This window comes from Phytophthora infestans, genomic scaffold (genome assembly GCF_000142945.1).
Source record: "Phytophthora infestans T30-4 supercont1.30 genomic scaffold, whole genome shotgun sequence".
In the NCBI taxonomy this organism is placed as follows: domain Eukaryota; phylum Oomycota; class Peronosporomycetes; order Peronosporales; family Peronosporaceae; genus Phytophthora; species Phytophthora infestans.
The window spans coordinates 1754634-1769169 of record NW_003303729.1 but is presented as its reverse complement, the minus strand read 5'-3'; the positions used below and the strand labels follow the sequence as shown (position 1 = coordinate 1769169).

Below are 14536 nucleotides of genomic sequence, written 5' to 3'. Positions count from 1 at the left end.
TAGGGCTTCGGATCATACGCTCCCTCCCAGTGGCAGCCTCAAGCGACGGCGGTCTATTGACCACACATCCGCCAGCTCTAGCGCTGACTCGTTGCAACCACCGGCCAAACGCAATTCAAGTAAAGTCGGCGTCGTTCAGTCCAAAACAGTGCAACAAACTGGATCTAGTGATGCTCAGGTGCTCGCCGCTAAGAAGCTTGCTCAAGACTCGTTGCTAAGTTCTGAGATACAGCGCACACAGCCCGCAGAGTCTTTTGTCAGTGTCAAGGAACCTCATGCTACGGCGAAAACTGATGCAGCTATAGCAGTACCTTCGGCCAAGCTACCCTCGACATCATCTCAACCACTGACACCGTTGCCAAGCAATTGCGAGTCAGTGAACAGACAAGTCATCGCAACAAGTAAACACTCGAAGAACGTCTCGTCTGACAGCAAGACACCTTCAAAGCAGATCCAAGTTGCCACATCGAAAGCTGCTCTGCCTGTAGCTAAACAGGCTGAGCCAAAAGCCACAGGTGTGTCAACAAAGAAGGCTGTTGGCTTTGCTTCTGCGACGAAGGCTTCCTCTTCCAGTACTGAGATTAAGAAGATGGGTATCATCATGGACAGTCACGCGTATGTGGAAAAGATGATGAGAAGCGATCGACAACCGCGAGCGCTGGATACCAATTACAGCCGTCGTCCTGAATACCCGACAGAGACTCTGCCAGAACGTCCTCAAAATGCGTGGGGTGCGTCGTTCGGCATGGTGCCATCAGCTCAGGGTGTGTCTCCAGCCCCACGGACGCTGTCAACTACACCGTTAAGCTCCTGGTTTCTCTCCAACGGCTGTGCGAACTTCGTCAAGCAAGTGCATTTCTCGGATGACGACGCTGACGTCAGTGACGATGACGGTAATATTTTGACTGAACAACTGGCTTCTCCTGGGATCGGCAATACTTCACCCAAGAGGAGAGGTTCAACGACGAAAAAGAATTCTTTCTTGGAGTCACTCACAACGCAGGCGAGCTGGCGGACCTGGTATGGCAACGTGGACACTCACAATCTACTGGATCCCGCGCTGACTCATGTGCCGGAGAATGTGCGTGTACACGACGTCAAGCCTCTCGCTCTTCCAGCTGAAGGCAGTGCACCTTCAAAGAAGACCAGCGAACTCGAGATGTTGGAAGCTGACATCAGGTACGTCTTGTTGATACTTGGAAACTCCGTCGTGGCTAACAATTTGTTGTGTTTCCTTGTCGACTGGTTGTGTAGACGAGAGAGAAAACGAGGCTCGGCATTCAGCCAGCAGCTACTGATGATGCTTCAAGGTAGAACGGTGTCGGGGAAGCTACTTGAGGAGGAATATAAACCGGTATTGCAACAATAAAAACATGCAAGTACTGGCTGATACTTATTAAACCGGTATTACAGCAGTAAAACATGCAAGTACTGGTCGGTAACTTATCTTTTCAAGTCGTGGAGCCATTCAAAGTGAAAGGTGAAGTCGGCACCTAATACAACAAACCAGCGTAAGATATTTTACTGTGATCGTATACTTTTGCGGAAGGTCCTTGAGCCAATTCGAAATGCAGTAAAATCACAATTTCCAGGAAAAAATTCGCCTGAACGAGGTACATTTGCGTTTGGAGCGCAAACGCGAGTTGATACAGCGGCGAGAAATTAAATTTCCTTTGCAAAAAATAATGTAAAAGCAGCAGCGACCCAACTTCATAAACCAGAATATTCACGATAGCTGTCGCTCCCCAGTTGGTTGATGCGGGATAATAAACGGCGTTCGGCAGCTGAAGGAGCACCAACTTGTACGTGGTGAATACCAGAGGAACGACGCACTCGGTGTACTCAACCAGAGCCAAGTATTCGCAGTGAAAAAGCAACTGAAGTCCTTGTTTAACCAGTTGTCTGGACTGTTCACCCCGTTTAAACTGCACGCTGCCTGTTTTAATTGTTGCGTTCACGCCACTTGGTACTATTGACACGTTTTTTCCGAGCCCGAAAAACGATCGTTGTTGTGATTTACGACGGGGACGGCTATGTTTTCTCGAGGAAATTAGTCCTCGTGGACCGTACAGACCTGATGCTTCTAGTGCATCCATTTGTTTCGCTTGATCGACAGTCATACGATGGGGTAAGCACGCCCACAATCGTATCTGTTTGAGCGAAGTTACATGAAATGCACTCGGATTTCTCGTAACAGAGGAAATCCTGGTGATAAGGTTCGGCATCATCACTTCAGCTTTCTGATTCTGCGTTGAGGACCGAAGGATGTTTAGCACAGCGGTCGAATTTGCTTGTACCTCGCGGAATTCCAGCAATGTCTGCCCCACATCTGTGGCGATAAACAAAATGGAGAGGTACAGCGATCCGGAAGTAGAGATGCAGACGGAAATGAACAATGCACTGAATAGATCGACCGACAGAGCGACGATCTCCGGCACGAAATCCTCTACTTGTCGTGAGCACCACATCATAAAATGTTTCGCCGCGAATTTCCACAACGGCAATGCAATGAGAGCACCGTCTCGACAATGCACAGGTGTCAGTTCGTACACTACTTTGAATAGCGGATATACTCCAGCAAGCGCCACGAATCCAATGACTAAGCGGATATACCTCTGAAAATGAAGACGAAAAGGTGAATCGGTTTGAAACGGAGCGAAGCCCAGCACGAGCACGAGCATGAGTGGCAGATAAAATCCGAGTAATAGACCTCCAAACTGCCAAATGAACGGGATCGGAAACCCCACCATGTACTTCGCTATGCCTAAGCAGGACCCAACGTATCCGACTGTGCAACCGAATGAGACGATGATTCTCTTCGGCAGAGTAAAGCCGAGCTTTGGAACGAACAAGATTAAGTCGGAGACCCCCACTAGTGTTAACGTAAACACCATTAAACTTAATCGAATCCAGAGCATCCAGTTGGCAGCCCACCCTTCAGACGGAGGTCGTAGCGGCAGACATTCTAGCAGCAGCAAGAAAATCAATGCAAGAAGTGGTGTGAATACGCATAATAGGTAAGCACGAGAGCTTGATGTGGTTTGGCAGTAGTGATTAAAGCTTTCGAGGCGCTCCACAGAGTAGGAACCTTGCCGACCAACTTGAATTCCGTTCCACTTTTCTTCGAGTCGATTCCAAGACGCAGTACACGGGGGCATTCGATGACGTTTAGTACTAAACATTTCCTTTCCACGCCCTACAAGAATCATTCGCCACCTTCACACGCATTTTTTTTCAGCAATGCCAAAGGATAAGTGATCACTATCGTGGAAACTATTTTTGCAGACTTAGTACTACCTCCGCTCGGAAAAAGATACTGTAGTAACCATTTGTTTTTTTTTTGCGCAGCGCTCCGCCTCGTTCATTTGAGCGTTTATTAATTTGTGAGAGGCTGGCTAGCTAGCTTTATGACCGAGAGCTGACAGTGAGAAACTAAGCAAGGCACAGGCGTTCATGCTCCTACAGATACAAAAACGGATCTAAGACGGCAACTACATCGAAGGGGCGCTCATTGGGGCTTCTGGAACTTCAGCGGTAGGCGGTGGGGGGGGGGCTGCTCGCTGCAAGAAGCAGCATGTACGCGTTAGCATTGGCGAGTGAGATAGCGTCACAAGGCAGTGACGTAGGGAGAGTGCCAGCTCGTACTTGCTTGTCCTTGTGCAAGTGTCCGAGACGGTAATGATTATCACCTTTGCAGTTCATAACCTGCTCCATGACGTGTTTGCAGAGTCAAGAACGTTTTGGTAAGCGTGTCCGCTGTAGTTTCTCCAAAAGCTTTCTCCACTTCCCTGATGAGGCCTTGGGGTGTTCGTGGTATTGTCTGCGACTGCAGCGATTGAATGCTGGCAAAAAAGCCCAGGTCTAGGCAGTTGAAATCAGGACTTTGTGCAGGCTGGTTCCGCAGCGCGATGTTCCAGCCATCCGAGGACCCTGCCGCGTTAACGTAGTCATCATCCTCTTGGACGTGGGGCCGAGCGTTATCTTGTTGGATGCGAATGGCAACACCCTTCTGCTCTTGCGGCCACTTTGCTTTGATAGCAGGAATTACGTCGTTCACCAGCATCTGACGTGAAATATCCCTTGTTATTGAGACAGGTCGCAGTTCTTCCACGCCAGCAGGGCGATTCACACTTGCCCTTTGAGTGATGTAGCGCTCTACAACAGGCCAGAGACTGCCATTACAGTTTCCTCGGGGTCGCGCAACAGCACACAAAAACATCACCTTCATGATATAGCGTTTGCTCTGCACGAACTGAACAGGAGGATCCTCGAGCGGTACTTCATCTTTCCCATTCAGTAAGTAAATACTCTGCCCAATCTTCTTAATGTAGAACCACTTCTCGTCAATATGCACGACGTCAAACATTGGATCAAACACGTAATCCCCCCTTCCGTTAGGTCGAACGTGGTCCACACAAAACCGGAGGCGCACCAACTTGTGCGTGGGTGTAAGTAGTGGACGGGTCTGTCTGAGCGCACGCCGTATGTAGCATTCCTTGATCAGCTGCTGAACCAGGTAGCAGCTCATGTTGGACGCGCGCTAAAGCAGACGCTGGGTTTCGCGCTCATTGACAGGAACTGCAGCGATTCTCTCGCACAGCTCAGCTCGATTGACCTTCTTCCTACCACATGCGCTCTTCCTTGACTTGACCACGGCTGCTACTCGACCTCCCATCGAATTGATTCCACGCCTCCAAATTCGTTCGACAACTTGGCGGCCCACACGGAAGTACGCTGCAACCCGAACGATCTCTCCATGTTTGAGCACTCCTCCCACGCTGCGAAGCAGTAAGGACTCCCAGACGGCCTGGCGCTCACTGTCTGTGATCTCCCCCAGGTGCCAGCTTTTAAAATGAAAGCTGGGAGCGGGAGCCAGTCTGGTCGGGAAAGCGCGGGAGATTCGAAATCCAAAAAGTGATCGGCATAGAGGGGGTATTTTGTTGGGTAGGCTGTAATATAATTTGAAATGGTTATCTTTTTCAGAGCGGAGGTAGTACTATTTTTAAATAGTACCGGCAATAATATTATCAAAGACCGTTTAAAGTGACCTCACCAGTGACAAATAATGTGAGCTCCGACCAAATTTCCGTTCTGGATTAGGGTTTCAAAATTTGCGTTTTTTAAAAAAAACGGCCCCGCACTCGCAGATATCACGTAAAACTCGTGCTACACACCAGAATGGTGCGACACTTTCCGACAAACATTAATTGAGCTCAGTACTTCTTATGTAGTGTATGGTATGGTGGGCAGCAATTCCCCGCTTCACCGTTCAGTGCATGCACTCATTATTTCTGCAAGGTACATTGCTGGTCGCAATTCCGGATTTGACGAGGATTACTATGTCACAATCGCGATTTTAGAACCTACAAACACAGTTTTATACTGAGCCACACTTATCGTGATATCTTGTAAAGCCTCAATTTATTAATACCTTTTAACCCTTTCGCGGTAAATAGTGCCAAAGCAGCACTTTTTGAAGATTTCTCAAAAGCCGCTACTAAAAAGTGCGTTAAAAAGGCTGTTCTAGTACCATTTGCTTTTAACCAATGGAACGCAAGTCAGTTACGGATCTTGAATGAAGAGAGTGGAATGAAATAAACTTATGGCTATAAATACGGGAATAGCCATTCGAGAAGAATTGCAGTCGAGTCGAACAGTATAGTGAGCGGAAGATGTATACCGATATCGCCCGCTGACTACTACAATGCCTCAGACCACATTCCTTGACGCAGAAGATAAGATGTTAGTCCAGCTCGCTCGCCCGTATGCCGATCGAGGAGAGCGTATTGACTGGGCTAAGGTGTCTAGCCGTATGAAACGGTGGCAGCGCTCGCCAAAAGCTTTGTCAAAGCGGCTGAATGCACTTAAGCGGACATACGGGAAGAGCCTAGCTGTAACGGGCCTAGAGTGTCCGTTACTAGCTTACACGTAATAATGAGGAAGCGTGCAAGTTCCGCGATAGTGAAACCAAGTGCTTAGTCTGAAGGAAAATCAACTCTGTTTTTATTTAGGTCCAGGGCAGCTTGCCCTGACCACTCAAATACACGTCAAACCCTTATTGGGTGATAATGGGTCTGGCTCCCCATATATCAACCAATAGGATGACGGCAGTTCAGCACACGCTAGCCGTGTGCTGCTGCACCTACTTTTGTAATATAAATCTACCTACTTATGTAATGGCGTGGCCCACTACATCACCCCCCTCTATAAAGTTGCACTTACGCAACATAAGCGACGGGCGGGGGAACAAATCAATCAAAAGGGAAACAAGAAGAAAAATCGTGGCCAACAGGAACGATCGAGGCGGGGACGAGACAGATCCTGCGCCACGCAGGAGAAGTACAACACGACTTGCACAGCAGACAACAGGAGCGGACGATGGAACAGCAACAGCAGCAGATTCCAGCGACGGCGACGTCGCTGACGAGCGCGACGACCGCGGCACGCGGCACCCACGTGATGTACGAGGTGCTGAGACCCTGGGCCCTGTATGATGTCTCCGGAGCGCAAGATCCGCAGTCTCTGGACGAGATGAAGGGCCTCTTCCGGCGTTTTCGTGCGCTGCGCCAGAAGCCGGTGGACGGCGTCGACCACAGTGCGCTACAAGAGTCGTGGTGCGCCTTCATCCGGCGCTGGAACCGGACGCAAGCGCAGGAAGAGAATCTCGTCGACTGGATCGCATACCGGGAAGAAATCATCGGGGGCCATTCCTTGGGCGAGCTGCGCGTACGAATCTGCGACAGCGCTTGGAACGCCGACGACCGCATCTGCTACGTGCGAGTTGCTGAAGGCTGCAGGAGGTGTGTGTCGTCTCGCCCGACTACGGACGAGTGGAGAGCCCATGTCGCCGAGCATCCGCTCAGTGATCGCGAGAATGCCTGGATCGAGCGTTACCGGCGCTCGCTGTCCGAAAAGGCCAGCGCCGCTAGTCGCGCCGGCTCGCGCCGACACTCATCTTGACGAAGCGCATCTCCGCCGCTCCGTTGGGATTACGAGATCTCGGGTCGTCGTTCTCGGTCGCGCTCGCGCGATCGCCAGCAGCGTCGTTCTCGATCACGCTCGCGTGGTCGTGCAGACTGGAGATCCCGTTCTCGGCCGCCGCGTGATTATTCGCGGCGCTCTCCGGCGCAGGAAGACTGGAGTCGTACTCTTGGATCACATCCGGGGCATCGCAAAGAAGATTCGCGCGGGGTTCCCACGTATCTTGGTCCGCCGGAAAGCCAAGCCATCGTACCCTATAGCGGCGCGCGGCGGGAGCCGTGCGACTGGTGGACACATGGCGCTGCCCCGACCGACGGGGCGGGTCTTTATGATCGACAATCTTCTCGACTATCCAGCGGATCTCGCCAGCTGAGTCGACAATCGGCGGGGGACCGTCCCGCTGATACGACTGACGTTCTGGTTGGGAGCCGCGAGGAAGATCTCGCGGGGAGCTTCTGGACGGCGTATCAGGAGGCGGAGGAGGCCCAGAACGCGGCTGCAAAGGCCGTGAGGACTGCGACTGAGACTCGTCAGTCGAATCGGGAACTCTTGGCGCGCGTGAGGCTTCTTGAGCGCGCGGTACATGGTAGTCTGCAGAGCGGGACGGTGGAGCAGGCGCCTGGTGTGAATGGCGCGATGGCTCGGCGCGCGCGTCGGGCGGGGCGGCCGCTATATGCGCCGGCGGCTCAGGAGACTGAGTCGAAGAAGGAATCGTAGCGGGCAGGTATTGCTTGAGTCGTCCGACGTAGAACGTCGGATGTAGTCGCAGCGACGTGGGGATATCCAGTGTGTAAGCCTCGCCAATAACCTTAGTCACCGTAAATGGCCCAATAAAACGCGGTGCGAGTTTACTCGCGCCGAGGTTGGTGACGGCAGAGTCTCTGATTCCTGAAGTCGACAGGAGCACTCGATCTCCTGTCGCGAACTTTACTGTGTGTTTGCGGCCGCGCTTGTCCGCGTTTTCCTTCTGCTTGTCGACCGCCGTCTGCAGCGCGTCGCGGACGTATCGGGTGACTGCTTGGCGCTGGAGGAGGAAGTCTGAGACAGCGGTGTTATCAGCCGGATGTGCCGGTTGCTTTGGCGCGTAGTTCGCTGATGGAGACACCGCGTTAGCGGTGCCCAGGACTGATCAGGGCACGATTCGTCCACGAGGCGAGAGGGGACACTGCGTCGCGGGGAGTCGTCAGGGCCTTCCTGGCCTGGGCGTGTGTCACTGCGTTAACAGTCGCTGAAGATGAGGCTGCACTCGAGGAGGAGGCGGCAACCGGTATGGAAACCGGTTGAGGGTCCATTACCGGTGTTGGCGTAGAAGGCTTGTCGGCAACCGGTATGGTAACCGGTTGTGGGTTCAAAACCGGAGTTGTCACAAAGTGGTTGTCGCCTCTTTCACCCCCACCCAGAGTGGAGCCACACGGCGCCGTGGGACGGCCCACGGCGAGGAGAGCTGGAACGCGAGGGTGCCGAGCGTTGCTGACGAAGAAAGGAGTCAAGCCAGTCGACGCGTGAACCGCGTTGTTCAGCGCGAACTCAGCAAGCGGAAGGAACGAGCTCCAGCTCGTAAACGACGTCGCATAGCTGCGAAGTACGTCCTCAAGGACGCGATTAACTCGCTCGGTTTGGCCATCCGTCTCCGGATGAGCGGCCGTCGACATCAGCAGCTTTGTCCCTGATAGCTCGAAGAGCTTCGTCCAGAAAGCAGACGTGAACCGCGGATCGCGGTCCGAAACAATGGACTCGGGCATGCCATGATGACGGAAGACTGCATCCACGAAGTGCACCGCGGTATCGGTCGCGGTGATCGTATCCGGGACCGGGATGAGGTGAACCATCTTGCTGAATCTGTCGACGAATACCAGGACACCGGAGTGCCCGGCGGAGTCGGGTGGGAGGCCAAAGACGAAGTCCATCGACACCGAGCGCCATGCCTCGGTGGCCACTGGTAAGGGACGCAGGGGAGCCTGCGATGACGCGGACGGTTTCACGCGTTGGCAGATCTCGCAGGTCCTCACCTACTTGCGCACCCACTTATACATGTGGGGCCAGTAAAAGTCGCGCGACACTGCGGCGAATGTCTTCTCACGGCCCAAGTGAGCGCCAAGGGGGATATCGTGGAACTCGTGGATGATCCGCGAGCGCAAGTCAGGATCGTCGGGAACCACTACACGCGAAGCATCGAAGCGATCGATGCTGTACGTTAGCAGCCCGTCTTCAATCCGATACCTATCGATTTGATGGCGTGTGGAGCGGGACAAAGCACTCAGTGTCTTTTCACTGGGCGAGCGAAGATGTTCCAGAATACTCGAATAGACCGGATCGAATTCATACGCAGTCCGGATTTCGTCGCGGAGTGGGGTTTCTGAAGACACGCTCGTCAGGTTCAATCCCGACGCCAAGCACATAGCACAGTTGTCTTCGTCGTCTTCATCATGCAGCGGTTGTCGACCCAGCGAATCGCGTGGGTCGTAATCTGGACGACGAGACAGAGCATCTGCAAGGATGTTGTTCTTGCCGGGTTTGTAGTGAACCACGAAATTATACTCGGAGAAGAACGACAACCAGCGAGCCATTCGCTGGGAAAGATGAGGGCTCTTCATCGCTGTCCTTAGCGATGCGTGATCGGTATACACTGCGAAGGTTTGCTCGCCGAGTAAGTACACTCTGAATTTAATCAGAGCGTAGCGCATCGCGAGAAGCTCCTTGTCGTGGACAGGATAGTTGCGCTCCGCTGGCTTCATCTGTCGAGACTGATAGCTGACGACCCGTTCACGTCCTTCGTCGTCAAACTGCATCAGCGCACAGCCGATGGCAAAGTCGCTCGCGTCGCAAACGACGTGATATGGTTTCGAGTCGTCGGGAAGAGCTAGGATCGGCGCCTCAGCGAGGCTCTTCTTCACTGAGTCGAAGGCGGCTTGGTGCGCGGGTGACCAGACCCATGTGGCATCTTTCTTCAGGAGTGATGAGAGGGGCTGGATCAATCCGGCGTAATTCTTCGTGTACTTGTGGAGATAATTTGCTAGCCCCAACCACTGACGCAACTCAGTGGGGTTCTTTGGTGACGGCCATGCGCAGATAGAGGACACCTTCTCCGGGTCGGCGCGAACGCCGTCCTTGCCCACGAAGCAGCCCAGCACCGGAATCTCCGGCGCGCAGAAGATACACTTCTTCAGGTTCGCGTACAACTTGTTCTCGCGCATCACTTGGAAGACCTGTTTTAAGGGCCTCAAGTGGACTTCTATCGCGCTGAGACCATCCTCAGCGCGGCTGTGCACGAAGATGTCGTCGAAGTAGCTCGGTGCGAAGTCTCGAAGCGGACGCAGCACATGGGAGACCATGCGATTGAACGTGGCGGGAGCATTCTTCAAGCCTTGTGGCATCACAAGCCACTCCCAGAGCATACCGCTGGGGGTGCTGACCGCTGTCAGGGGGATGTCGCTCGGTCTCATCAAGATCTGATAGAATCCATCGGTCAAGTCGATGGCGCTGAAGACGACACTGCCCGCCATGGTGTCGAGCACCATGTCCTTCCAGGGAATTGGGGTTTGCGCGGGGATGGTCGCATCATTGAACTTGTTAAAGGCATGAACGATGCGCCATCCGCCTGTGGCCTTCTTCACACAGAACGTTGGGCTCGAATGTGGAGAGACACTCTCACGCACGTGACCCGCTTTACGGCGATTCTCGAAGAAGTCGTCGATGGCCTTGACTTGGTCTCGCGGCAGCGGCCACTGCCGCGTCACACAGTACTTCGAACCGGGCGCGAGATCGATCTCGTGGCGGACGCCTCGATCGGCAGGCAGTTCGGCTGGAATCTTATCGGGAAAGACGTCCGCGTATTCGCGGACGGTCTCGTACACTGGATTACCAGACTCGCGCAAGGACTCCCAGGACTGCGCTGCGAATCGCTCCTCGCGAGCGGACTTCGGTTCGGCGCTCTTGAGACGGGTGGATCCGTCGTCATCACTGACGGTGTTCCCTTCGAGTGGCGTAGACGAAGTGTCTGTGATCAGGCAGACCTGCTCAGCCTCACCAACCTTGAGACCACGAAGGAAGGTCTTCCAGGAGAGACCTGGAAGCCGGGTGATCGATTGAGCGTCGCGAGGTGGACACACAAGATCGACGGTGCGCTGACGGTCCATGCCGTCGTCCACGTGCTCAATGACACAGACCGACTCCGTCTGTGAGATGCCGCTCGGTGCAGTTTCACGTCGTGGCTTCAAATGACGGCGCTTCGACTTCTTTGCCCGGCGCCTCGAGTGTGTACTCGAGGAGGAAGAATCGCTCTCGCTGGACGATGTATCACCCCGCTCTAGGCACTGAAGCTCACTCTCGTCTGTGCCGGTCACACGCGGGGGCCACTGCTTGACCGCGTGGTCGTTCGGCGGGAGCTCCAACTGCTCGACCACCGGCTCGGGTGACGGGAGTCTCGACTGCTCGACCGCCGTGTTGCATTGCGGGAGCCCATGCTCGACCGCCATATTGTGCTGCGGGAACTCATGCTCGACCGCTGTGGTGCGCCGCGGGAACCCATGCTCGACCGCAGTTGTGCGCTGCGGGAACCCATGCTCGACCGCTTGCTCGTATTGCGGGAGCCCCTGCTCGACCGCCATCGTGTTCTTGCCCTCGCCTCGCGGCGAAGAGTCTTCGTGCAACAGCACTGCGCAAGCCGTGCAGAGAGGGCCATCGCTCACTCTGTGTCCAGCCTGCGTCGTGGACGAACGGTCCACGACGGTGACGTGGGGCCAGTCCTTCTGGGCAACCAGGAGGTGGGTGAACACCTCGCTCACGTCGAAACCGCTGCGGTGTTTAACCGAGCGGGCCAACCAGTCAATCTCTGGTTGATACCGTGACAACCACGGGATGCCCAGGATGCAATCGAATGCGTAGTTCATCTCAATCACGAGGAAGTCGTCATTGCTGCGAAAGCCGTCGAAAGTGTACGGCAACGTAATCTCGCGCCGCGCGACGTGGCGCGGCTTTCCGTCAGCAAGCTTGACTACAACCTGTCCGCGACCGTTGCGGACAGCGATTTCGCTGGGTAGCGTCGACAAACACGACTCACGGAAGAAGTTGTTTGTCGCTCCTGAGTCCACAAGCGCGCGTAGTGGACGTCGGGCGCCGGCGACATGGAGGCTGATGATGATCAGTCTTGAGTCGCCCGACGCTGTGGTGGCATTGAAGTGTGCGTGTAGCACGCGAGGGCTAGAAGGTTGGGTTGCCACCGGGGGACCCGGACCTCCATTCCAGCCAGTAGGGCGCCCCGCACCTACTGGCCCTGACCGTTTTTTGGCTGATCGGTAGGAGAGGCATCGACAGTATGCGTGAGCACTGGCGCGGGCGCGCGGCACTCAGCCGCGCGATGTCCAACCTTCCGACAGCGGAAGCAAGTGAGGGATCGACTGGGACGACCATTATTCGCGCGAGGGACTGCACGACGGCGGTTGTTCGACACGTCAATCGCATCGATCTCCATCGGCTCCGGAGCTGACTCTTGAGCTTCCGCGGACATTGCCCGCGCGTACGACGCCGCCACTACGTAGTCTTCACGAAGTGCGAGAGCAAATGCCTCCTCGAGTGAGGAGGGTTCCGCTCGAGTCAGACAGTATCGCGTCATGCCTTCACGCATGCCGAACACGAAGACGTGGACTTGAGATGCCATGTCAATCGGATTGGTGACGATGCAGGACGCGAGGTGGCGTGTCTTCTGGACGTAGTCGCGCATGGTCATCTTGCCTTGTCGCAGAGCGAAGAACTCTGCGCGCACTCGGGACTCGTCTTGTGGAGGCTCGAAGGCGAGACGAAGATCACTCGGGAGGGCCTCCAGGGTGGAGAACGCATCGTTGTTTACGACCAGTTTGCCGAGTGCCCACTCCTTGGCTTTCCCGGCCAGTCGGGAAAGTAAGAAGTTAACTTTCGCTCCTTGCGCCTCGATCATCCTCGAGGCGATAGCGATGTCGACTTCGCGAAACCAGCGATTCACCGGAAGGCGATTCGCTCCTTCACCGGAGTAGGTTGACGTTTCCAACTTGACGATGTCATTCCTCGAGGAACGCGAGAGAGTTGTCGCTCGCCGATTCGCGTCAGCGAGCTCGCGTTCCATGAACTCTTGATCTGCTTGACGTTGTGTATCGGGAGTCGCTGAGCTCAGCAGCGACGCGACAACAGCCTCACCGGACACCGCCGCAAGGCGGTGAAAGGCTTCCCACTCGACACGAGTGAGATGAGGGAAAGCAGCATGCTCCAGGGTTGGCCCTGAAGCTTCAGACGTCTGGCCTTGGCTCATTGTGAACTTGGTCATGGGAAGGACTACAAAGTGCTACCAGGTGTAACGGGCCTAGAGTGTCCGTTACTAGCTTACACGTAATAATGAGGAAGCGTGCAAGTTCCGCGATAGTGAAACCAAGTGCTTAGTCTGAAGGAAAATCAACTCTGTTTTTATTTAGGTCCAGGGCAGCTTGCCCTGACCACTCAAATACACGTCAAACCCTTATTGGGTGATAATGGGTCTGGCTCCCCATATATCAACCAATAGGATGACGGCAGTTCAGCACACGCTAGCCGTGTGCTGCTGCACCTACTTTTGTAATATAAATCTACCTACTTATGTAATGGCGTGGCCCACTACACTAGCAGCTTTTCCACGCGCTTTCTTCACTCCAGCACAAACCTCGCGTGGAAGAAGGAGCTCCATCCTGCACCGGATCCGTGATAGAGGCTTACAGCGTTCGTACCAAACGCAAGAGAGATTCATTCAGGCCCGTGCAAGGGAGGCCCACCAAAGTCAGCAACATGTTGATCATGCCGCCGAACCTTCTGGTTCACTACAGGGTTCTGTGAGCCTTTCTGAGGCAGAGAACCAAGCTGTTCAAAGCTCACCATGTTTAACAGTAGGTACCAGATCCACGGAGCAGCTCTCAATGCTGCAAATCACAGGCTTTCTTCAGCAATGGAGTCCGTCTCTGCCGGTCAGCGAGTCAGCGGTTGCAGTGGATACCATTTTCGGAGGTGTCACGAGAAAAACTGTCATCTATCCTGCTTCTTTGCCGGCTCTAAATGCTGGTGAACTTCTACCTGATGCAGTGAGTGCACTGATTGCAGCAATCGGTAAGATAAAACTGGTTGCCGGCAGTGACGTTTTTCTTGATGTCGGGTCTGACGTGGGGAATATTATATCACAGTTTGCCCTGGAGACGAACGTTAGACAGAGTATTGGGATTGAATGTCGCAGTGGGTTGGTTGAAGAGAACGTCAAGATCGTTGAAACATTTGCAGATCGCTGGCCAAATTTGCGTAAGCTCTATGTGTGCGGTCAAGATGTACGTGATACGGAATTATCGCTGGTGAGTCCTTTTTCAGAGGAAACTATTGTGTACACAAACAATCTCCGGTTTGAGCCCTCAGCAACAATTCACATCGAGGATGAGTTTGCTCTGATGCCTAAAGCGTGGGTTGCAATATTTACAAGCTCAGTGTGCCCTCGTCATAGTGCTGTCTGCCTGAAGACATTTTGCTGTCGCTGGGAATTCAATAGAGAAGTCAACGTATCAGTAAGTTGGAC

The 14536-nt window shown here is 54.0% G+C and overlaps 1 protein-coding gene across 1 annotated transcript; it reads left to right on the top strand.

Annotated features, from left to right (window-relative positions):
* Nucleotides 1-535: 535 nt before the first annotated feature.
* PITG_13992 (uncharacterized protein) lies at nt 536-1369 on the top strand (the record flags this gene model as incomplete). Its single annotated transcript, XM_002899601.1, has 2 exons — nt 536-1179; nt 1255-1369. 2 exons carry the CDS (start codon nt 590-592, stop codon nt 1367-1369), a joined length of 705 nt encoding a protein of 234 aa, XP_002899647.1.
* Nucleotides 1370-14536: the final 13167 nt, after the last annotated feature.